This window comes from Andrena cerasifolii, chromosome 5 (genome assembly GCF_050908995.1).
Source record: "Andrena cerasifolii isolate SP2316 chromosome 5, iyAndCera1_principal, whole genome shotgun sequence".
In the NCBI taxonomy this organism is placed as follows: domain Eukaryota; kingdom Metazoa; phylum Arthropoda; class Insecta; order Hymenoptera; family Andrenidae; genus Andrena; species Andrena cerasifolii.
In genome coordinates, this window is record NC_135122.1 from 4,512,530 (window position 1) to 4,538,954 (window position 26,425).

The following is a 26,425-nucleotide window of genomic DNA, read 5'->3' on the forward strand; positions in this document are numbered from 1 at the left end:
TAACAGTGTCATTCGGCAAAAATAAAACGTAAATAATAATTGAAAATAATATTCAACCTAGCATTGGCCAATCAATCTAAATTATTCTAAATCCGTTGTGCATGAAACATTCTACATACATACACAGGGTTAAACCAGAACGCGCGCGCGAAAACAGTTGACTTGACCAAGTAGTCCGTCAATGTTTTAAGGGGTTATACTTAGTCAGCCGGCCGAAAAGAGGCGAATATTTGTGATTTTTTTTTGAAGAAGCGGAAGCGTATAATTTTACAGAACTTTTTGCGTTTAAAAGAGCAACGTTTAAAGAACATTTGGTAATTTTTTCGTAGAAAAATATTTAAGTTTATAAGATTTTAATAAAAATATTCAATGACGTTGCCCAGTTAATCATAAGGGCAACTAATAATTATACTAATAATCATAAAATAAATCATACCTTAGATAGAAATTTAGGAACAGAATAGTTAATTTTCCCCACCACCATTTTTATGAGTAAATTTTACAGGTTTTTGTCAAAAATATCAGTAGGAAATTGTAACGTAAATGATGATATTAAAAAGTGATACAGAAGCAGATTAAATATTTCACTGATGTTTTAGTCACTTTTTTATAAATTTAATTACTTCCGACGGATTATTCAATGCACGGGAGCTTTAAACATAAAGTCTAAAGTATTAATTAATCAGCAAATGCTCCGGGCACTCCACCAAGATAACACAGCGGAGTGGAGGATCGGTATTTCTAAACTACAGCCTTTGTTATCAAAGTATGTGCTTTAATAAAAACATTCCTGTTATAACCCACGCCAAAGTGGAGAATTACAGTCTATTTTTGCGATCGATAGCACATCCTAAATGGACCGTTCTTTATTAACGAAAGGCAGAGTTGAAGTTGGCGAACCATCAGAAAGCCGTAGAAAAGTTGCGAATATGCATGGCTATGCAATTCGTGCAATCCCTAGAGGCGAAAAAGTTGAGCGGATAAAAAGCGAGCGTAAAAAGGAAGAAAAGACGAATGACGAGAGGGGGACAGGAAGAAAAAGAGAAAAGAATGTTTCGCGCCACGAAACGGTCGACCATCTATTCTCATTCGTCTACCGAAGGACCGAAACTTTCAGAACCTCTGCAAAAGGTATACGCAATCTTCACTAACGATGCGTTAATCTACTAATCTTCCGATCCACTGTAATAAAAATGGCTAACTAGGTCTGGCCAAAGTGAAGCTCCGGCTAAAAGCAAAGTAACACTATACGGATTCCGAACGTAAGCAATCGAGACAGATTTTAAAGTACGGAGGACAATTTACGATGCTAAGAGGGCACTGAACAAAGAATTCACAGATTCGTACATCATGGTTTCAATACAATTTTTAATCCTTTGGTTTAATCAGCTACCGCTTTCTGGGTCAAGCTGTTTTTTTCGCGGATTTAATGACAATATTCAACAATAATTTAATGTATGTTTCGTTACCGAATGTAGTAATTTGACGTTATATTCAACCATTGCATGTGAGTTGGATGTTTGGGGTCATATGATCCCTCTCTTGTGCGGTAAAATGATCCCAGGAATCCCAGGGGGTGCGCGGAGAAATTTGAGCCTGTGAAGCCTCTCTCATTTTCTTATGTTTGTTAGTTCATTTGAAGTATCTCTACTCATTGATTGTGCGCTAAAAATTATTTTAGATTTGATTTTTTAAAAAAATCGTTTTAATTTATTATGGTCGCATATTTTGTGACTCAGTTCAAATTCCGTTTTTATTTAAATAAATCAATGCTTTTTAATGTTCGTCTTATTCATTATCAATAGATATAAAATGATCCCAGGGGTTATTTTCCTAAGGATCCCTCGTAAGGATCATTTTATACACATAGTTGTACAAAATGATCCTTTAGTATGCCTTCGCAAAAATGCGAATAAAAAATTTAATTGATCGAGTATGTAAACTTAATCTTAGCCAATAATAAGGTAGATAAACTAACTTACAAAAACTACTTTACTTTTATTTAAATAATGTGCATTTGCATTTTTTATATGAATTACGCCTTAAGGGGATCGTTTTGGACACATTTCCCCTACCCCCTAACGGAACGGAGGACCGATTCTCTTAACGAAACACACTGTAGTATGATACAATTACTTTACAAATAATCACAGAAGCATCAAGCTGATATTTATCAATCTACTAGCTTTAAACTTAGATTCTGATTTTATAAAAAAATGTTGTTTTTAGTTTTTTTTTTTATGAAAATGGTCACATTCATCTGGATTAGTCAGGCATAATAAACTGCAGCACATTTCGTGATCTCAGAGTTTATCGTTCGAAAGTTTTTAAGCGACAGACAAACACACAAACATATAGAAGTTTTCTGCTTTATATATTAAGACTATACGATAAAGGCCATTAGCCAAGTCTGGGACAGTAAAGCTCTTCAGCAGATAAATGACATCAGTAACAATAAGAAATCTACGAGCTTTATCGACATTATTTGATAGACATCATTTCAACAAGAGTTTGACTGTCGAGGGATTTGCATCCTGTGCACGGTTTTGGTACGTTTTCATGTCGACATGTTCTAGAAAGCACCGAAAGTGTTGCGCGAGTGTCACTGAATGTTTGCTTGGGAAGAATTAGGGCGGATTCACACATATCAGTTCCGCGACGGTTCAGTGCCGCCAATATCGGTGGTAAAGAAATATCGTCCCCCTATTTTGGAACAGAGCACTTCACACTTGCCCGTGTCAGTTACTAACGCTGAGACAAACAGACCATCGACACTAACGGCACTAATCCGTCACGGAACTGATACGTGTGAATCCCCCTTCAAGCAAAACTTTCTCGGCAGAAGCGATCGCTCGAAAAGACCTGACCGACTTGTGAACGATAATAATATAGCATCCGAGCAGTGCGGTCAGTTGTTGGTAACAGCCGAACACATAAGCCGATTACTGAAACGGAGCGCATCTTCGTCGTTAACAGTACGACGTGATGTCACTCCAACAGGGAGCACCGTTCGACACTTATTTAAGGGGGGAACCTTATGTAAATGGTCTGTTTTTCAAGAATTTTTTTTTGGAAAATGTAATGCGCAGATTGATTTAAAATTTGAAATACCATTTATTAACGTTATAATGTAAAAAAATATATTTTTTATAAATTTTAATTGTTAATAATAATGGTGCAATGGCGGCTTGAAAATGGCATCCTGTAAATTCGCCGTGCAGTGTACAATGCACAAAAATGATCTGAAACAAAAAAATCAAAATGGAATAGTTACTTTATGCAAAAACGCTCAGCATGACATTTTTCTTTTATTAAAATTTTCAAAATTGCAAAAATGGCGAAGTTTTGAAGAAAGAAACGGATTTTCGGTTATGAACAATTGTTAATAACAATATTTTACATAAAAAATAAAGAAATCGGAGCTCGTCATGCTGAGGCCAATTATTTATAGAATATATATGCCAAGTTTCATAAAAATCGAGTAATTAGTTTTTGAGCTACGTTGCACGGCATGCGAAATTTTGCGTTTCGAGAAAAATGCGTTTAAAATTTGAGTAACAGAAAAATCGTAATTCATTTTGACTTACCGCAGTTTTTTGTTAATCTGCGATTCCAGGGCCATAAAATAGATCTTCCTCTTCTTCAAAAACTTGTAACTCAGCCGTTTTTTCTTCTTTTCGAGAAGCACAAGCCTCTTTGGCCCAAGGAAGGCTGCGGCGCTCCTGCTGTTGAATACGGCGTTTGTCCTCATTTTCGGCAAACCTTTTGCTCTGCTGTCCAATTACTATGCTAAGTTGTTGCATTGTTTGAAGGACAAACGAAAATCCTTCGTTAAACAGGCCGGCAGCCAAAAAAGCAGCTATTTCAACAATTTTAATACCGCAGTTGAGATGTTTAGGTGCTAAACGCCAAACGATAGCGTTAAAGCTCTCGTTAGCATTTTGCGTATGTCCACCTAAACATCTCTCTAACAAATCATCCCGTGACAAGTCTTCATAAATTGGGCGAATATGTTTTTGTACATCTTCGTGTAATGGAGGTGGATGATCAAATTCTTGCCCCGAGGCTTGTGCGACGCGCCACTTACACCACGAATCGGCGCCGGGGGGACAATCGTCGTGCTGCGGTTTTTTATTTGTCGAAGATAGGTGATGAAATGTTGCCATTATCGCCTTTCTCATCTCAATCACAGAATCACTGTTACGCCTAATAGCGAGACCGTAGTATTTTGTTAATTTTTTTATTAACACGTCTGTCAGTTTTCCTTTTCCTCCTAATTTTGCACTCTTTTTTACATTGCGCAACCGACTGCCCATCCTCTTTTCCACATGTCCAATGCACTCGTTCTTTTTAATTTTGAAATTATGACCATACGGTTCAATATCGAGTATAGCCTTGAACGTCTTAGCGTCACCGTCTCCTATATAATTACTGTAGCGTACTCCGTGTAATTCTTCAGAGCGAAGAAACATTTCAACTACAGCATCTACTTCCATCTTACCCGAAGACCCACTGTGATTTACTGCACAATGCCCATCTTCTTTGTGCTCTAAATATTCGGGATTCTTTTTATCGTTTTTATAAAACGTACATATTTGGCAGTAGCTACTTTTCACCAATAAATCGATGACTTTCCCCGTGTTATAACCGATGAGCGTCGTTACACCGTAGTGTGAAGAAAATCCTCGCTTTTTCCAAGAGCCGTCTCCAGATACTTTGAGTCTTGTCAAGGGTTGTTCCTTTTTTTCATTCAATTGTTTTTCTTGTTCAACAGCTTTGTGACACGTGTCATTATACATTTTTTGCGCTGCGGTATGTATATGCTGTATAATGCCGTCATAAGCACTTACACTCAATTCACAGCCTAAATCCATCATGCCGCAAAATATATTTATTCCTTTACGTGCCACGCCTAGTAAACGCATCACAAACACAATTCTGCGGTTAATTTCGAAACTATTATTTAGAAATGGTCCCGAATTGATTAAAACAGTTCCACACGCACATGTAACGGCGATTTTAAAACCTAATCCACGGCTGCCTGTTTCTCCATATGTTTGTTTTTGTTTACACGTTTTGCACACAGAAATATCTGATATTGCACTAAAAACACTTATGAATTCTATAATTCGGTAACAATGTGTAAAATTAATAATTACATCTGCCGACGTAGCTTTTATTTTCTTAGCAGAAGAGCTCGTTCCTTCGCCTCCGCTCGTCTTTTCACTTTCTATCTCAGCACTCTTAAATTCGAATTTTTTAGGAGCTTTTCGCCGTCTGGGACGATTCGGACGATAATTTGGATTATTATCTTGCAGCTTTCGACTCATTTTCAATTTATTCGTATATATTCGTATAAGGCTCTGTAAACGACCGATTTCACTCAAGAGACGCTGCTGAACTGACAATGAGCGAGGACCCCTCGCCGAAGGGGCATCTTTTTCAAAACCGTTATACACACAAATGTACACGTATAGACGCCGAAAAAGGCAGTGCTATGGTGGGTCTAACAACTGGTGTACATTAGTATAGGTTTTAACACAGTTAGAAGGGACAGAAAGGCCGAGCGCCCGACGAAGGCCGACTACCTGAGCCGCTCCGCCCAATACAACCGTTCACTTTATTTTGAAAATAACGTACAAGAACATCTCTGATCACTTTCTAACTTTTCTACCGTATTCCTGAGGAAATTTCCTATCGATTTAAACAAAAAAAAAAAAATGTTCAAAAATTTCATTTTACACAAGGTTCCCCCCTTAATAGAGAAACCGTCAAAGAAGGGAGTGTCATTTTTTTTTTATTTTTAGAAACGCGATTTTGAAGCGATATTTAAAAGCTAAAAATTTGTGTATAATTTTTGCGTTGCGAAAGCGAGTTTTCGGACTAAGAATAATTTTTTTCATAAAAATTCATTTATAGTCCTTAGTTTCATATTTCATTTATAGTCCGCATTTTTTAAAGATATTCGAAACTATGGAAGTGGTTATATAACCCCCCCCCCCCTCCCCCAATTTGATGTGAGCCACATCATATTCCACTTTAATTAAAATTGAAGTCATCCATCGCGAAAAGTGATGAATTTGGTATTGAGTTACCTATATGTTTAAATCGTCCATGTTCTCCGAGCGCCGAGCATACCTAAAACGCATTTTAAAAGCGTTTTTCTCGAAACCACGTTTTCAAAATTGGTGCCGGGGATAACTCAAAATCTACTTGACCAATCAACTTCAATTTTTGCACACTTACGGTTTATAATATTCCTCAAAATATGAACCGCAAGGTTTAACCAAATTATTAATTTTAACCATTGTTTTTAAAGAAATAAAGCGCAAACTTTTGGCGAAAATCACACTTAATTGTTTGAAGTTTCGTAATTTTTAAAATATGCAATTTTTTACACCACTTACGGTTAATATTCTTACAATTGGCACATAAATGAAAAAAAATTGTATTGTTCTGTTTCAGATAACTACGAGGGACGTTACAACCGGCGCCGTTTTGCATCTCGAAAAAACCTACTTCAGATACTGCCCAATTTCTTTTGTATTTATTATAATTTTACTGTTATAAAATTTTGTTTTACTTGTAATAATGTTAAATAAATTACCCTTAAAGTTCCGAAAAGATTAGCACTTTGGTACCCAGGGGCGGATTTGGGATTTTCCGGCGGGGGTGGCGCAGGGGCGAATCCAAGATTTTCTTGAGAAGGGGCGGCGTAGGTCTGAGAAATAAACCATGGACCTTTCCCGATAATATTTTTCTGCTAAATGAAAAAGTGTTTTTTTTATATCAATTTATCATATTCTATCATATTGCTAAGTTAAAAAACTATTTTGCAAATTAAAATAAGTATTTTTCCCTCTGAATCCGCCACTGTTGGTATGTTTGCACAAAATTCTTAAACATTGATACAAAAATAAGCCGATTATACCGGCTTCTCACCTTAACAAGCGCAGTTACCACTGCACAAAAAATATAAAGTAGATAAGTTATTCGGGTACTTTTCACTAAAATTTTGTCATGATTCTTAAGGATTTTGTACAATTACTATTTGCGAGAATCGGCGAATCAAATTTCTACGTGAAACTACGTCTGTTTTCAAGTTTATTTCTTGTTTTGACATCAACGAACAGTGCCCTATATTTTAGCACCGTAGATTTGAATTCAAACTGACTTATGTGCCTATTTCGTGCCACCGCGTGCAAGCTTAAATCGTACCGGTACGAACATACAAAAACAAATTGAAAAAAAAAATTGGATGAGGCTAAAAAGAAAATCGTAATCAGAAAAATCAGAACAGTAAAGGAATCGAGTTTCATTTGCAATACATTATCATTGAATAAATCATGATCGTTGCATACTTAAGTCCATCGTCAACGTTTCCTTATTCTTAGTACGAGTTTTTGGAGTAAGATGAGCGTATTGATTGAATTATACATTACAGGTAAGAGTGGCGACAAAATTATTTTTGTTTCGCGTGGCGATACTGTAACAGAATATCATCCGACGAATTGTGTTTTTAGAGTGCTCAAATAAAATTCTATTTGATATGATCCTTAAAGCAAGTGAAACGCTTTCTAACAATTTAAATTAAGAATAATCGTCTTTTGAAATAATTAGGAAATGGTCTTGAAATGCCAAACACTAATTCATGATAATCTTTCCCATTGAAGTTCTTGAACAACTTTACTGCGCAGAATGTGAAACCATTATTGGTCACGATTTGCATAAATACGTGTAGGCTGATAAAGATTTATTCAAAGAGTGTAGCACAAAATTCTTTGACAAATAACTACTGGTGAAAATAAGACGAAAATATAGAATCAAATTTTCTGATATCGCGTTTCGTTTTTGAAAAAATTTACCTACAATTTTAGGCGCTTGAGGGCCATGCGGGGGTGAAGGGAACGCGTCGCGATTTCCGTAGGCGGTATATAAAAACGGGATTGTATAAACAAAATGGGTAATATAAAACTAGAAAAAATGTGTTTTGAAACTATTTCTCGTCTGGAAAAAAGTATTGACACACCCGTGCAAAACTTTATGTATATATACATAGCATAGATAATATTTCAGGGAAATATTGATTTCTACTTGTTCAAACAAATTTCTACCACGCGTGAGTAAATATTTTTTTCTAGGCGTAAAATAATACTAAAATACAGTTTTACTAGTTTTGTATTATGTATTTTGTTTATTATGAGTAAATTAAAAGTAAACACACAAATAAAGAGCATTTATTCTGTACATCGTATACATAATAAAGTATTGTTTGCTAAAGAATATATTTTACATATATATATTTGGCAATTATTTTCACATTTGAATTTATATTCGTTATCGTTATTGGAACATACAATAAAACATCCTCCACTCTTTTGAACTGTTGTTGAAGCAGATCTGTGTATTTTTCTTCCTGTATTTTTCTAATATTAAGAACCGCCAGCCTGACAGTCAGCGCGAGCTGAAATATGCGACGGAGTTCTCGGAAAGGTGGGTCTGAATAGACCCAGCGTGGGCCACCGAGGGTTCAAACGCAAACAGAACGCAAAGTTGCCGTAACAAATTACATCACGCGTGAATCTCTCCATCTTAATATACCTATAACGCAGAAAGTGTTTGTGTATTTGTCTGTCGCCTAGAAACTTTCGAACGGTAAACTCTGGGGTCACGAAATGTGTTCCAGCTCATTATGCCTAGCTAATTGAGATGAATTCGACTATTTTCACACAAAAATAAATAAAATGATTTTTTTTATAAAATCATAATCTAAATTTCGGGCGAAGCCGAGTAGTAAAGCTAGTATAATTATATATGTACGCAAAAAACGAGCGTGCCGCTCGTTTGCACCGGCGTTATGCTTATTTCGCATATTTCCATCAAATTCTCGCATGTGCGAATAATTTTGTGACTCGCTGTATACAAGGAGATACTGTAAATAAAGATCCACGCACGAAAAACTATATATTTGTAAATAAAATTTCTTCAACAATTACAAATGGTTATGTATTGAATCCCGCGCTGTGCCAATTCTGTTGTCCAGCACTTGATAGTTTTAGTTAAATAATTTATATTCATGACGTGGTCATGTTTTAAATTTTCAATGTCACACACGCCGATGCTAGAAAGTAAATGAACAATTACGTCATTGAAATAATAAAATGTGAGATCTGTGATGTCGTTTACCTAATAATCGAAACAATATTGGTTGAGATAAACAATGTAATATATTTAATTACTTCGAAGCGCTAATTTTACGTTTCTATTTCTTCAGACACATAGAACAGAGAGCCAGTTGGTTTTGCTTCTCACTGATTCTTTGGAAAAGTGGAGGAGAGTACGGTGCAGGTGAATGAACCTTACGTGTGTTGAATGCGAATGAGAAATGTTTAGGACAGTGCGGGGGAATTCGAGTGAGTATGATAATCCAAGACTCGTTTACAAGGGCACTGATGTTTAGATCGCAAGTATGTTGAATATGAAAAAAAATGAGTAACACGAGTGCAATGCGAAACAATCAAGACTTGCTTACGCCACACGTATAGCTACTAATATTGCTTATGCCAGTGATTCCCAACCTGTGGGTCGCGACCGCCAAGTGGATCGTAAAGTGTATGCGACAGGGTTTTATCTTTTTTTTATATTATTAAGTTAGGATTATATTCTGAAATGCCGATTTTTCTTGTGTTTTGAAAAATTTGCTTTTATGGCAAAATATAATAAACATATAAAAAAAAAACTTTGCCTTGTATGGGGGGAGGGGGCGTTGCAAGTTATTTGAATATTTCAAAAGGGGATCGCGACTCAAATAAGAAAGGGAAACACCGGCTTATGCTTTACAAGATGAAAATCTCCACAAAACTTTAACGGCACAGATCTTGTACATTACTAACATGTTAATTGTTAACTTTTAGCGATGCATTTCGTATTCGCCAGAAGAGAGCTTTTGCCGTCGATTCCGTCCTCACCTAACTACCGATTCATACATATATACGTATATCTATTACATTCTACCTCACAATGCATCCCTTATTTGATATCGAAGATTAATCCGTTCAACCTGCGATATATGTAATTTATTGTCAAATCACTATAAAACAAATTCTCCTGAATTGTTCTCAATACTCAGAGTCCGGTAAAAAGTTTCAAATAAGAGCAACCCTATTGTAAGTGAAAATTTCGTACTTAAACAAAATCAGGAAAGGAATAGATGTGTGTAAGAAAAAGTACGTTTCCGTTTAAAAAAATTATGCGATTGCATATTGTATACAGACGTTGCAATTAGCCCTCCTTAAACGATTCAATATTTTTTTCTAATTGCAATCAGAAAAGAGATGTGACTTGACCCAGTTCAGTGGACCACCCTGTATCATATTTACACTGTCAGCAGAGCTGAAAGACAGTTTTGCGTTTATGAGGATTAGTTCACCATGTGTCTGTAGCCAAAGACTGTAGATTTTATTTAGAAATTGTTGCATTCCTTCTCAAAGCGTAATTTCCGCCAGCATGGTTAACTCGGCGGGAGGCGCTACTGGGTAAAATTTACCACAGAGGCGCTAGTTGCGAAAATATGGAGACTGTTTGAGTTTTTGTTACAATTTTTTAAAGAACTTTAATAAAGATTTTAAGATATTTCATCAATTTTGTTTGATTCTTAAAACACTGTACTTTAACATAAAAATTACAAAGTTAAAAAAAATATTCTGAAAACGTGGTTTTTTACGTTTCATTTTGGGTATTTCTGACCCGGTAGCGACAACCTGCGTTACAATATGGGGTGCGCCTCCCGCCGGGTTAAGAAAAAGTGCAGATTTTGGAATTTTTTCTCCAGGCCGCGGTTATAATTTTTCTTCAGCCTCAAGATGAATAGAATATACTCATAAAGTGTTGTCATCTATTTCAAAATCATCCTGTATAATCTTTCTTATTGTTAGTTTATTACCTTTATCTCTATCAAATTTAATTCGCTTCTCGGTGTATCGGAACGGACACGATCTCTGCATTACGCCAAACCAGCTTATCTTCTTGCGCGAGCGTGCCTGAAGATTTGTGCGAGAAAACGAGGTATAAAACGACGGAGTATCTGAACGGCACAACAGTAGGGATAATCCTTCGATAGCCTGAAGCGGACAGTTGAATTTGGGCCGACTATAACAAATCCGTGAGACTGAAGTATGTCCCGTTGAGCAGGTTTTCCGCATGGAACTTTTGCCCGCTATGCTACGTACGACTTGCGAGTATTTTATGCAGAAAATTGTAGGAAAACTGGATACAGGAATGGCGTGTCTCTCGGATCTATTAATCGTCTAGGCCGTGTAGTGAGATCATAGCTAGTCAAGCGCTATTGAGAACAGTGAGGAGTGAGAGTCTAGAGACGCACACGATCAATAAACATGTGGACGTTTTATCACAGAATTATAATTTCTAAATGTCGACACCAAGTCTCCCAATTATCTTTTAGTTTTTAGTGCATTTTGGATCAAATTAAATAAAATCGTTTAACTTAAAATTATTTTTTTTTCATACATTTTTATTTATTATCTAATACAGAAAAATAAGGAACATAATATATTTTAATATTCAGAAACACATGCCGATTGAAAATTTTTATACCGCAAGAGGGTAGAGCGTTTGAACATGCGCTATAGTAAAATAATTTCCGGACACAAAATAGGACATATCTCGTAACGTATTTCGATCTCAAACTTGAGTAGAGGAGACCGGGGCTGGTAGGGCAGTTTTGCAGATTTTGATTTTTAATTAATTATGTGAACGAAATATTAAACCGGTTAGTATATTTGATAGGGCATACAGTTGGCTATCCGATTAAATTATTAAAGTTCACTCGATGCGACAACAATTAAGGTATTTTAATGTTTCTCTAACACCTTCCTTGCTGGTCAATCAACTCCATGATCAGGGTTGGTTGACTTGCAGTATGGGGTAGGTTGCTTATAGATACAATTTAGTTAAGAAAATGTTATTAGCAACTTATTTTAATATTAGCAATTAGTTTTTGGATAATTATGACGCAAATGGAATTTATATGAAGTTTTACTTAACACAATTTCGTAATCCTTCTGAGCTTCGAGGGGTGGTTGCACCCTCCTAAGCATGCAAACGGGTCGAAATAAAAAGACACGTATTTCTTATTTTTCTGTCCTCTAAAACATATCCAGAAACCAAAGCAGTCGGAGACGAACACCTGAAAATCTTATAACTTCGGGGGTTGATTTCAACCCATAAATATGAAAACGGGCCGCTTTAAAAAAAAACACGTATTTCTTATTTTTCGGTCCTCTAAAATGTATGCAGAAACCAAAGCAGTCGGAGACGAACACCTGAAAATCTTATAACTTTGGGGGTTGGTTTCACCCTATAAATATGAAAACGGGCCGCTTTAAAACAAAAACACGTATATCTTATTTTTCGGTCGTCTAAAACATATCCAAAATTCAAAGTAATCGGAGGCGGACACCTGGGAACCTCTCCTTGTTAAAGGCGAAACGAAGCGTGAGCAGTAAAAGGTCGCACAACTAAAGACGCAGTGGCGCGTGCTCGCTTCAAAAACACGTGGTTCGCCGGCGCATGAAAACAAGTTCACGAACATCTTAGCCGGCACGATCGAAGTCACGTTCTACATTTCTGTACAGGACGACAAAAGGCACTAGTGCGGCTAATCAAATCACGTTTAAATCACCAACAGCTTACACTCGCCAACAAAATACGATAAAAATCAATTACCGCTATGACCGATCGCAGTCGCACATCAAACAATACGGGAATTGAGCGGGTAACGATAAAAGGGTCATCGAGGGCCTCTGGTGACGATCTTTTCAAACCAGTTAAAGAAACGTTCATTCCGTCTGCAATAAAAATATCCTGCAGTCATATCGCGTAACAAGAATGTAGACCGTACGTCGACGATACAATGATTAATAGTACGATAATGCGGAGCATTTAAACGACCGATGAATACAAGAGAACGGTGTGCCCGCTAGTTCGGAGTAAAGTGGGACGCACGCGAGACACAGGTGTGCAAGAGAGACAGCACGAGCACGTGACACGTGAAACGCACGCTTCGCTGAAATCACGCGATTTCTTCCCAATAGCGGCGAATGAGGATTTGTTCGATCAGACGGGGAAGAGGAACTTTCCGAACGATAGAAAAAGAGGGGTCGAAAGAAAGAGTAGTAAACATCGGTTGGCAAGAAAACCGGCAGAAGGGAAGTGGCATCGACGACCAGAAGCCGAGTTGCTTGGCTGGTGTGCGTCTACCAAGCGAACGCAGGCAACAAAGGTGAAAAGGGAGTAAGTGAGAGAGGCAGGACGAGCGAGGGAGGCCGAGGGGGGAAGAGAGAGAAGGAGAGAGAGAGGGAAAGAAAGAGAAACAGGGACAGACGTCTTTTTTTTTTGTATCGCTTACCTCGTGTGCTCGGGGATGCTGGTGACTGCAGTGTTGATGCTCGAACATTCCACACACTAAATCCACATCACACACCATCACGATAATAACGAGCGGCAATACGATGATGCCGCATTGTATCTTCAACCGCACTAAAACCGCCATCACGGACGACGCTCGCACTCGCAAGGCATGACACATACTGAGCGCGCCCGCCGACGCCGCGCATTTATATAGGCGTCGCGGCACACAGCGCCACACCACTCACGTTCGATACCTCGAGCACGGCAGACGCTCTCTGCTGTCGCCGCGATAACTCCCTCGGGAGTAACCTGCAAAGAAATCGAACGAATACTACTATGAATGCAATAAAACCGCGTATTTCAATGCCTCTCTCTAACACTCGGTTAACTAATTTACACGATATTTCGATCAGTAATAAATTATTGCTCGTCTCTAACGACTCGGCCGATTTCGGTACTGATAGAATTTTGATCTTCCGATACTTCGCGCTGCGTTTTAACTTTACATGAATTTGAAATTTTTTTTGAATTTATTGTAACAGTCTTTGTAATACGTAAATGGGAGTATTTCTTTTAGTCTCAGTATGTATTGATAGTACTTATGATAAGACGGGGATTGGGTTTTATTTTGTCATTTTTTTCTTATAACTAACAGTGGGGATGAAGTATAGGATCACACAAAAATTTATGAAGCAGGTGATCTGGCTCTATAAAATGCAAATATTGATAGCTTTAGATTCTGCTGGAGGTGCAGTTCTTTGTATGTATGAATGTAGAGTTTGTTTATAGCATATGCATATGATTGCGCGACAACGAATATTTGTAATTTCAAAATTTTCAATGACGAAGAATAATTTGATGGTTGAAATAATTTCTGTTATTTTTCACATATTATTGCTTCTTCACTGATAACTGTTATAGATGTACTTAATTCTCAGAATAATTTCTGGAATCGGAAATTATTACAATAAAAAAGACAAAATTAATACGAAACTTGATATCTATATTTTCTAAAAAGACAAAAAGTCATGCACTAAAAAATTGATTAATTTCTAAAAATAGAAATTGTAAAAATTCCTCAGCAAAAAGTAAGTAATTTTCAAAACTTAAATACACAAGGTGTAACTGAAATAGGTGGTCAGTCATTAGAAGCCTACACTATACATGTGTACAGTCGTCCTTGAGTTCATCAAATGCGAAGACAATGCTTTGTTTTAATTATTCAAGATTTAGTATTTCCTCGAAGTAAAATTGTTGTAAATTGGAGAAAACTAAATTATATGTATCAATAGATAATCAAATGCTTCGGATCACGGCCATCTCTAGTAACAGGCCGGAACAAATTTGTTAAACATTTGTTATAGACAGACCTAACATTCGATTAAATGGGACGTCTCATATTTCGAGTGGAAATGATTTTTAAATCCATGTGCTTTTAACTTTTTTTTTGCTTATTTTGATGAATACGACATATTCCTAAAATTTCTGAAAATAATACACTATAAACATAGGCAAGTGTATAATAAGGGTGACATTCATTAAAAAATAAATTGCATAGGTAAAAGTAAATGAAGATACCAAAATATTTGGCAAAAAAAATTAGCAATTTATTCATCATATTATTATACAGGGTTGTGTATTTTAAAATGGCATAATGTAAAAAATAATAACGAGAAATTCTTAATAGTACGTATAAACTGTATTTTACAGACGCATTCCTTTGTTCTATTTTTTACATATTTGTGCGTACCAGTTCTTGCTTCTTAAACAATTTTCATTTACGCAATGAGGACAACGCGTTAAAAACTTAGGGCTTATTGCTCGGTTTGATTTAAGATGAGAAACAACAAGATCTGTCAAAGCATCTATGAAGATGGGGTGGTCATTTGGTGCAGCAGCTCTTCTGATTGGTTCAATGCCAAGCTGTAAATGAAATGGTAAACAATTTTTGCTTACAATTTTATTTTTATACACGTCATATATATATATGATCTCTTACTTCCTCCGCTAATTCTTTGCAATACTCGATATCCATCTCGTGAAGAGTTTCAATATGTTCGTTCACAAAGGCTACTGGGACTAATATAAAATGCTTTTTTCCTTGTTTTACGTAAGCTTTCAGGGCCTCGTCGGTAAAAGGAGCCAACCAAGGTAACGGGCCAACCTAAATAAGTGATATGCTAATTTGATAAATAAAATCTGAGCTATTTATATAATTCAAAAGATGGATGGAAAAGTATGTAATTTCACATCTGTTTTTGGAAAACTAATGTTTTAAACTAAGAGAAAAAAAATAAGTCGAAACACCATGTATATAAAGAAAAGCTGTGCAATAGAATTTCAGTGAAAGTCTATTATAATGAAATGCGAAAAATCTGTACGATATTCCACAAACAAGTTATAGATCAATACAACATGAATTAATGAAATTAGTAAATACAATTACTTAAACTAGGAAATGAAAAAGGGCAAGTATTTGTATATTAGTAATACTTTTTCACGGTCGTATATACAAGGTGGACTAATAAGAATTGCCATCTTGAATATTTTCAGAACCATGGAAGTAAGACAATTTTTCGCTTACAAGCTATTTTTCTCTAATTTCCATGATTTCGGGGATATTCGAAATGGTAATTCTTATTGGTCCACCCTGTATACTTTGCTTTGCTACAGCAAATTTGAATAATTAAAAAAAAAGTTATTAGAAGCTATTAAAGCGATTAGAAAACATGCGACACTCGCAACAGGTTTTCTTGCAGAAGCCATGATTGCACAAACTGTATTTACCACGGATCGACGACGAATGCACACGATACGTTTTCGCTCGCAAGCATGTTTTTGTGGGAGACACTCGGCAAATATTTAAACGCAAACGTTCGTAAACGTTTGTCAGAATTGCGCGTTTGATGGATACTCGGCTTTGAGTATAGTGTGAGTGATTTTCGGACACCAGCCGCCCTCACATAGTGAAAGAACCCACCTTTAGACGGTCCGTATATTTTCCTTGCGCAGCGCGAGAAGGAGGAGCCAGCTCTTTCAATGTTCCAGTGCGGATGATGTCCGAAAATCGCTTGCACTCCGTGCATACGACGGACGCTTTCACCACTAGGGATGCCAGGCTTTTCCCTACGCGTAGTGGAGGGGGAACACTCACTTACAGCTGTGACGGTATATATGTGCCTGGCAATCCAGCTCACTACTCCTCGTCCACTGCTTCAGACGTCACTATTTTCTAGGGATGCCAAAAGCAGGGACAACAGGGACGGGGTATGACGTGGTAGAAAGTAGTAAAGGGGGAATCCTCGCATAGTATGCGCCCAAGGTCATCATTCAATGTTGCAACCCGCGCTCGCGCAAACAGGTAAAATGGCAACAGCGCATCTCGGACGCATCCCACAACACTCATGCACCGTCCCGGCATTCGGAGAGCTACGAGCGACCGCTGGACAGCAGTGATGCCCGAGTTTCAAAATTTTCAGAATTTCCCGGGCCGGATTGAAGAATTTGGGGCCTTTCTCGTAAAACTTTTGAACTATACAAGATATCGGAATGCAATTTGCGCCGCAAAATGAGGAAAAATTATTCCCTCTCAATGGATGGATAATTTAACATATTTTACGTTTACTTAATTTTTCTGTTATCAATTTTTTAACCATAATTGTTGTGAAAAGCTTTTGCAAACTGTTTATTTGATACTGTATTTAATGCTCTTCTTAAACGTCATGGTGTTGATAAACAATAGACTAGTTATTTCTGTATCATTACTTTCATAAATTGAGAAATTAAATTTTTATTCAATTATGTGTTAGTTCTGCAAACCTCAGAATCTATTGTTCTGGTTTTCTTTTTTATAATTTTATCCTTAATGCAGTGCATGCACAGATCGTACGTAAGGGGTAACTAATGGGACGTATCTTTGATTTGTAGCGGTGTTTGAATTTTTTCCTAGAATTTTTGTGTCTGAATGTTTTAAACTTTTAGCTATTCAACTCCACGCCTATACCGGGTTCTGTTATAATGTCATTTTTTGAAACGATGCGCCATTATTGGCTTTTATACGCAGGTGGCGAAAAATCTCTCCGTACAGGGGTATAGCGTCGCGGTCAACCCTATCGTAGCTAAAATATTTTAAATTAAGACGGTTACGAGACCTGTCGACATTGTTTTCAAACCTCATTACAGTAATTTGGGGTGCGAGTGGTAAACCGATCATGAAAGCAGAGCGCGCGGATCGATTACCTGGGCCGGAAAATTCCGCACAGCTTTTTGCGACGTTAATTTGAAAGAGACCATCCTAAAATTTTCGAAGCTCGGGCATCACTGCTGTCCAACGGTCGGTGGCAACCCTCCGAACGCCGAGCCGGTGAATGGTTGAAGTGGAATGCGTCCGTGAGGCGCTATTGCCATTTTACCTGTTCGCGCGAGCGCGGGTTGCAAGATTAAATGATGACCCTGTATAGTACACAGGGTGATCCTAGAGCGACTGGACTCAAAGAGATGCCGCCTGGCACCCCGTGACGAGGACATCCCCCGCAGTGCCTCACCGAATTTTATTATTTTCGACCCTCGAAGGGGTTGGAATATCATTAAGTGGTGAGAAATGACCAGGATTTCCGCATTTCTCATCAAATGTTTGCGAAAACAACGCCAATCGATTCCTTATGCTTCGCCGATGAAACTGACACCAAGAAAGACGCAATTCGGGCCATAATGGAAGAAATTGCATGAAAATTTGGTTTATATCGTTTCAAGCAGACATCGTTAAGAATAGTCTGATTTACATGAAATTTGGTATAATTTTCATTGGAAAAACATAAGGAATCTATCGGTGTCACTTCCATATCGATACGATACAGAATAAAGAATTATTTTATTTTGTGAAACAGGTCGGCCGGCAGCAGCGATTCGAAGTCGGCGCCCGATCATGCGCATGCGTAGTGTTCCCCCTCCACTAACAATCTTGTGCGTCAGCAACATTCCTGGCTACCCTGCTTTCTACTACTCCATACTGCGCCACGTCTTCCCTACGCCGCCAATAATTCCCTATGTAGGTATTGCAACTCTACAGTGGCGAACATCAGTGGGCGTCTGTGTCCGCTGAACCACCAGTTGTAGAGCAGTGTTTCTCAAACATTTTTAGGCCACCACCCCATATTAGTTCTACCAATTTAACCGCCCCCTGCCATATACAGGGCGTTCCATTTTAATTAAACGTTTAGAATCGCATTGCAGCAACGCAATATTGCGTGTTATATACGACAGTTATGACTATTCCGAGCATTCTAAAGTTGCAGTCCGTCGAAAATCATTGATATAATTGAAATAAAAAATATTCTACGGTTGTAAGAAAATCTGCGTATGCATTTACAGTTTCACACACTTAATGAGCTTTGTTGAGAAATCATGTGCAACCTCGTGTTATTAAAATCCTCATCGCCCCATTTCTGCCCCCTTTTGTTTAACGTCCCTATGCCGCCCGTATAATGCCTAATGCCCCCCCCCCCTAAATAATTTAAACGCTCCCAAGGGGCGGTAGCGCTCCCTTTGAGAAACACTGGTCTAGAGAAATAAGTTCAATGCACAAGGTGAGTCACCCACATAATGAAGGTAAAAGTTTGTTTTCTTACAATCCTCATGGAAATCTTACCCAATGGACTGGTGAAGTAATTCTATTTCTAATTATACGTGTGTACGTTTCGCACACTAAGAAGTCAGTCTAGGAAGTCCGAATTAAGTACACTGTGTTCCGATTCATTTTCATCGGGGGAATCTCAACAATCCATTGATAATATGCTCACGAAGAACTAACAAGACTTCCAAGCCTCACTCGTGTGTCTAGTTCCTTCTACTTGTTGAGCAGTTTCAGCGAGGACCCAGCCAAGCGTGAAACAGTGATGTGCTAAATAGGCGACTGGCAACGGAGTCGATCATCATGATCAAATACACCACAAAACAATAAAGGTATAACTTTGCCCATTTCCTTACAAAATACTTAAAACAAATGTTAAATCTTTTTCCATCCATCTTTTTTAGTATAAAAGATAAATAAGTAAAATATAAATATTTCGAGTAATGATACATATTCAACTGGCAACTCGGAGAAATATTACTTTAAATTATTAATACATCCAGTGTGCAAAAATTCAATAAAGCACTTGATATAAAGAATACTTGCAGTAACTTCCCCCAAATTTTTTTAACTTCATTTGTAATAACATAATAAATAAAGAAAAAATAGTGCATTTTACACAACCCTTACATTTTATGATATGTATAAAAAAAGGCGGGTAGGCCTAAACTGTTATCGCGCGGTGTACCCATATATTACGGGGGTACAGGACTATTCAACTCCCGAAAAATCGATTTTTGTATTACTATTAATTCTGATAGTGCCATCCTTTGTGAACATTAACAGCAAAGTTTCATGAGGAAATTCGAATAATTACGGAAATTATAGCGCTGAACGTAACTGAGTGCACTGCCGAGTAACGTCCTCAACGAGCGGTATTGGCGTAGGGCAGCGAAGGCCAGTTCTAGCGATTTGGGAGCCCGGGCTCCATGATGTTTACCATAGCCGCGGGGAGGGGAGCTCGAAAACCAATGATAGCGTGGGCGCGCCACGCATAGGGGAAAAATTAGTAGTGTGCGGTGCAGCCTCATACCCGCACGATAGGTTTGAATGACTGGGATTCTTGGGGGCCCCCAGTCGTGTCGTTTATGCCAGGGCCTACATAACATACGGAAACGCGCACACAGAGACGACAGAACAACGATCAGTCGTTCAGTTGCCGGGCACCTGCGACTGCTTCAGATTTTTAAGTCAGCCGACCGTCACAGGATTTGCGCACGACTGTCGTACGACTTAAAGTCGTATGTGTAGCCTAGCCCTAAGAGGGCCAGTTATTTCAGCCTAGGCCTAGGGGTACGAGCCTGCACCGCACGCTACTACTTACACTCTTACAGTTCTCCATATCCGTGGCGCGCCCTGTTATCATTGGCTTTCGAACTCCCCTTCCGCGCGGCTATGGTAAGCATCATGGAGGCAGGGCTCCCAAATGGCTCGAACTGGCCTTCGCTGGCGTAGGGGACTTAACTTTGAAGCCGTTTATTTCGAAACTACATTTTTAAACGCCGTGTACATCATAACTCTTGAACGAATGAATATTTTCACTTGAAATTTTAACTGGAAGTGGAATTTCCGCATCAACGTTGGGTGTTTGTAAAAGTTTTTATAAACGATTAAAGACGATTTTTTTCTGTAAAAATGTGGGGAAAAATTGATTCGTGTGTAACTTTCACAATTTTTGTTCCAATTCGCCAGTAAAGTTCCATGCTGTAGATTTTGGTGTAGAAATTACTCACCCGAAAGCATTTTGCTTTCAGATGATTGGTTCACCTGATTCTACGTATGTACAATTATTGTACACAGCTGCGCACTACACAGAACCATCTTCAGCGCTAAATAATTTCAACAAATTTGAGCATTCCAACAATTTTTTTTGGGCAATTATTCCGAAACGCGTCCACAATAAACTGTGAAAAGTACGGGTATAATGATTACTTGGTATCGAAGCAATCTGACACAAAAGAAACCATCGATTTTACGTGTCCAATAGTCCTGTATCCCCTTAATGATAATAAAAACCAGTTTCTGTACCTTCGATTGCCATACTAAATTGTACGGATTACAATAGTTTAATTCTTGCATTACTAAGGCAACTGTTGCCCCAACTTCGGATGGATAGGGATCACCTCTATTTACTGCCTAAACATACAATTACACAGTAGCCGAACTTTTGTAATAATAATAATCATACTGTGTTAAAATATAAATTTATTCTAAATATTGAAATATAGTAACCTTTAATGGAAGCGAATGCGCAGAAAATAAAACTATAACATCGTCCCTTATATTGCTAGGGAATTTAATTAATTCTTCCTTAATTCTTTCAGCAATTGTCTTTACAAACAATGGATGCGTTGCCCATCTATCTATTATACTCCATTTCATATTATTAGGTAGTTGCCTGGAAATTACGACTTTCTAAACACAAGATGAGGAATCGATTTATGGGAGAAATATTACAAGTTTATCCTATGCTACCTTACTATTTCACTTAATATATCTAGGCAAGACAAACCCAAGCCAAATACTACATGTAATTTCAGTCTTGCACCGAGTTCCTATTGCTTTTAATTCACTCAGGTAATTTTGTTGAAAACTGAAGTAAAACCGCTGCAGTACACATACCCTTACTACCTATACAAAAATGGTGCAGCACTATTTGTACATGCGATAAATTTTTCTGTACGAAGTAGAACTATTCATTTGAATAAATGAATTATGAAGAAATGTATTAAAAAATTAAATACAAATAAATACAGAAAAAAAACTAGATTACTTTAGGGAAGAAAAATAATTTATAATTTAGCAGACGATATAAAAAATTATACACAAATGTAAACAAATAAACTCTCTTCAATATACTAAAACAATTATGTGCAATATAATGATACAGTGCTGTCTCGAAAAGAAGCCGTCGCTATACTCGCTACGTCTTTCGTAGTTGCCGCGGCGAGTGTGAAGCGCCAGTGAGACCTATTCCGTCTGTTTTCGATAGACGGCGCCGCAGCAGTGCCGATCGTAATTTATGGCTTGACTCTCTCGTCTGGTCATTCCCAGTCCCTCTCACTCGCCACGGCAAAGAGCAAAGACAGGCCGAATTTAAGTGATGGCGATACATTCCAATTATATCGATATTTCGTATCCATATATATTGATAGTCGAAGTATCGATACAAATAATATATCGGAAATGAAGTATCGATACCATCGGTATCGATACGTAGGCACTTTAAAGAGCCCATACACGTTGAGAGCTGTATCAATACATGTTGCAAGTATCAGTATCACGATACAAATCTCAACGTGTATTTGACTGTCTCAGTATCGAAATATTACCAGCCAGGAGGGTGAGCAAGATTCAAGATGCATGTCTCAATATTTCGATACTGACATGCATCTTGCATTTTGCTCACCCTCCTGGCTGGCACACTATTACAGCTGTATTAAAAAATAAAAAATTTTAATTACAAATATCACATATTTTCATTACATACTATTTCCATAAAAAAAGTTGTTTAAAATACTGATATCTATTTGAGTATTAAATTCGATAAGTGTTCTTATCATAAACTGCATCATACTAATAATACAGTAACTACTTAGTAATTTTCTATTTGGAATATTTCTCCAGTTGTAAATATAGATACCTAAAAATTGAATGCACTAATTTTACAAGACATTAAAAAATAGCTACCTGTTCTTATAATATTTATATATTGCATTGAAACTTGAACCAGTCGTAGCACAACTATACTGTGGATATTGAGAGAATATTACTGTGTGCTGAACATTGTCCCTGAAAAGAAAGCGTGTACATATTCTATAAATGAAAAATAAGCCCATTACTTGCAACTATTACTGTCATTTATGCCTCTAAATTTTTATTATTTTTGGGACAAGTTGATATCCTTACTCCTCTAACTCTTTGAGAGTAGCTTCAGTGAGAGGATTCGCGTATCGAAATGCAACATAGTGTTTATGAGGTGCAGTTTCCGGTGAAACTTTATCCAACTGTTTGCACAGTAGTTCACCCTGTGTGTTTGTCCATTTCAAAATAGGAGACCCACCACCAATTTCGTCATATTTCTTTTGCACCTCAGGTGTGCGACGTTTAGCTATCCATGGACCCAACTGACTGTAATAAACATTATAACAGCGGTCCGTTTAATATAATATTCACTGTGGCACGCGATACTGATTTATCTAACTGAACCTTTGAACCGGCAGTTGAATCATATCACGATCCGTCATTATGCGGAATAAGTATTCGTGCACCTGTTCAGTTGTAGTAGGTCCACCCATATTCAGCATTAAAATACCTGTCTTTGGCTTAATATTATTCATTTGTTTCAAATTTACTGCTACCGACATTTGACGCCAAGGCAAAAGAGAAAATTTCCCACATTGCTTCCCTAAGTAACAATACACAAAAAACTATATTCGGATATCTGATATCAGATATCATATAACACAAAACAAAGCCAAAAGAATGTTATGTGACTATAAGAAATATTAATTAAAAAGCTAGGTATTTTGCATTAAAGTGTATTAAGAGAAAGGAATCATCAAATTGAATTTCAAATTTATTATTTCGCTACATTCAATATTCAACATATATCTTCACAAACGTCATGAGTTCACAATAGTATTTACAGATTTCGAACATATTAAGTATAATCTTTACTTACCGAATAGTAGTAAATTTGAGAGGCTACTTGCCATGTTTATCAAGGTAACACTACAACTTGTAACGAACACGATAAATGTTGATGATAACGCTAGAGAACTTATAGTTTACGCACAGTCACGATGATGGTACGAGTAGTAAACCCACAATTTGTTGGTTAGGTTTGGAAATAAGGTTATGGTTCCTCATTGAAGTTCCGTTATACCGCGAATCCACACCACGTATTTGTAGAAAGTTTTAACATACATTACACCATTTGTGATTAATTGGATACCAGTATGTCAGTGAACATGTATTAATGGGATTAATAAGATAAGTAATAAGTACGAAGCAGTGCTTTTGAAAAGGTTAATTTAAAATCATGACGGATCAAAGCATTGCCGAACTGGGACCATCGGATCTAGGTACTCTTGATTAGTAAGTGGTACATACCGTGTATATAAATACGAAACACTCGTTAAGCATTACTTTACGCGTCACGAGTGTAATTTTTTACAGTTGGGAAAGAGTATATGCGGAGGAACTTGATAATTTTAAGGATCATGGAGACATAGGCGAAATATGGTTCGGTAGGAAGAATTCACTAAAAGTTGTACGGTAAGTCATTTGGATAGTGATGAGAAAACACTGTAAAATACGTAGGTATATGAACAACGCGAAATGTCAATGCTCACGTAAACAATACTTGAAGGTCAGGCTAGTGGCGCCATCTTTCGTGTATTGGAAACGTTAACGGTCTTACCATCATTCGGAATTGAAATTTTGAAAATAGAAGGATCTATGTAAAGCATTATCTAGTTATTTCCAAACATTAACACTTTGAGTGGCGTTAGGTTTGACGAAATACCGTTTCGAGTCGGTTAGGTTTTTCCAAGTAGTTACTTTTGCCAACAAATTTTTGTCCAGTTCGCCCTGCGCTTTGATCATGCCAACACTAATGACAGTCTAAATTTTTATACTATTAGATTTTTATGAGAGTACCACCAATAAATTGGTAAGTTTCTTCCATGAATACAAAAGTATGTGTTCTACAAAAATATTTATGTTGAAACATTAATAATACATATTAATAAGTGTGTTATGGGTGAAATACTGAATTTTAAATAGTGGATCGGGGCGTGACCGCTAGGCGGCGACGGGGCGTGCGCTTCTCGCTTGCAAAACAGCACCGCGACGGGAATAAATGGCCGAGGGCTCTCGAGTTTACAGATTGCAGATTACAGATTATGAATCAGTCACGCTAATATTTCGAGCGAAGCTGTGACGGGGGATACTAGTACACTGATAAATCTGCTTCTCGTCAGTTACAAAAATCCATAGTTTCACTTTACAAAAATGAAGCTGAGCTTGATTGAACTCTTTTTGAATAAACAAAATTAATAAATAATTTCTTCCCATTACCTTATTTACTCCTTAAACCTATACAAACTTATAAAATAATTCATTTCTCCTTACTACAAATAATATTTTGGATGAACGTGGTATATGGGCCATATAACATGTTATACGATTATTTACTATGGAAATATTTTACGCGTTCCCAAGTATATTTTAGGTAACAGTCTTATAATATTTCAGTTGGATTACTACACAACTAAACGTTAACAAAGAAGATGATAAAATCCTAGATATAGGATGTGGAAATGGAATGACGTTGGTGGACCTTGCGAAGGAAGGCTTTGCAAAACTAATTGGTGTTGATTATTCACAAAAGGCGATTGATTTAGCTCATGAAGTTTTGAAGGACAATAGTCTATCATACATTGATTTGCAAGTCTGTGATATACTTGAGTTAGAAAATTTCGAATTACCGACGGATTTTAAGTTAGTGCACGATAAAGGCACTTACGATGCTATCAGCTTACATCCAATAGATCCTACAACGAACCGAAACAAATACATAGAAAATGTGTATAAAATTCTACTGCCTAATGGTTATTTAGTTTTAACTTCGTGTAATTGGACCAGAGAGGAATTGGAGAAGCATTTTCAAAATTGTAAGTTATGTTGCTGTCTGAAGAGTTAATTACATTTGATGGTCCTTTAGATTGGGTTATGAAATAAATTAACGTTGTATGATATGCTTGGCAGTATTATGTTTCCTTTTAAACTTGAGACCAATACATTCGAAGTATGCCTAAGTATTGAAAAAAATATTGAACCCTAATTGTAAGAGTACCCATGCTGTGAAATGGAGTTTGTTTATATGAAAACTCTTTGGGACATAAGCAAAAATTCAGAAAGTACCAAATGAACGAATTGAACAAAATTATTATTATTTTGCTTTTTAATACAATCGCTTCAAAATTTCAATCGTTTCGGTGCCCATTGGCAATTGTGATGTATGTACCATATCATCATTATAGTATATTTTTTATTGTATTTTTTCCAATTATTGATATATATATACCTATTGTTTAAAATACTACTACTATTTGTTATTTTATAATAATACATTTAGAATTAAAATTTCCATTTTGAATAATTCGCATAATAATGTTTTAGATTTTAATATCTTGCACCTGTTGCCGTCGGATGTATTCCATTTTGGTGGACAGACCGGAAATACTGTAACACAATTGGTTCTACAGAAGAAATAATAAATACAGAAGTTGACAAATAGAATACATGAAGTATTTTCTTTTATAATTGGTACCTACCCTGTAACTGATAAGTGGCGAGATT

The 26,425-nt window shown here is 37.0% G+C and overlaps 3 protein-coding genes across 6 annotated transcripts in view; 1 reads left to right on the forward strand and 2 right to left on the reverse strand.

The window, feature by feature from the left end:
* The window catches only part of Invadolysin (leishmanolysin-like peptidase, invadolysin), a 310,080-nt gene extending 285,767 nt beyond the window's left edge, over window positions 1–24,313 (reverse strand). Inside the window, exons 1-2 of the mRNA XM_076813031.1 lie at window positions 24,173–24,313; window positions 13,427–13,737 (exon numbers count right to left, since the gene is read on the reverse strand). Coding sequence (XP_076669146.1) covers window positions 13,427–13,606 — 180 coding nt within the window. The 5' untranslated portion in view covers window positions 13,607–13,737; window positions 24,173–24,313. The remainder of the gene's footprint in view (window positions 1–13,426; window positions 13,738–24,172) is intronic.
* On the reverse strand, window positions 15,012–24,311 carry Fech (ferrochelatase, mitochondrial). Of its 4 annotated transcripts, none has more exons than XM_076813073.1 (8): window positions 24,173–24,311; window positions 23,267–23,465; window positions 22,967–23,188; window positions 22,748–22,849; window positions 21,290–21,455; window positions 21,086–21,193; window positions 15,428–15,592; window positions 15,012–15,351 (listed from the first exon to the last, which is right to left on the reverse strand). In XM_076813073.1, exons 2-8 carry the CDS (start codon window positions 23,422–23,424, stop codon window positions 15,154–15,156), a joined length of 1,119 nt encoding a protein of 372 aa, XP_076669188.1. In that variant the 5' UTR covers window positions 23,425–23,465; window positions 24,173–24,311; the 3' UTR covers window positions 15,012–15,153. The 4 variants fall into 4 exon arrangements, with proteins under 4 accessions (XP_076669188.1, XP_076669187.1, XP_076669191.1 ...); XM_076813072.1 differs by lacking the exon at window positions 24,173–24,311 and adding an exon at window positions 23,742–23,882; XM_076813075.1 differs by lacking the exon at window positions 24,173–24,311 and adding an exon at window positions 23,742–23,882 and having other exon boundaries at window positions 15,211–15,351; window positions 15,428–15,608.
* Window positions 24,016–26,365, forward strand: LOC143369303 (EEF1A lysine methyltransferase 2). The gene is made up of 4 exons (XM_076813087.1): window positions 24,016–24,157; window positions 24,239–24,337; window positions 25,319–25,737; window positions 26,246–26,365. Exons 1-4 carry the CDS (start codon window positions 24,102–24,104, stop codon window positions 26,338–26,340), a joined length of 669 nt encoding a protein of 222 aa, XP_076669202.1. The 5' UTR covers window positions 24,016–24,101; the 3' UTR covers window positions 26,341–26,365.
* The last annotated feature ends 60 nt before the right edge of the window (window positions 26,366–26,425 follow it).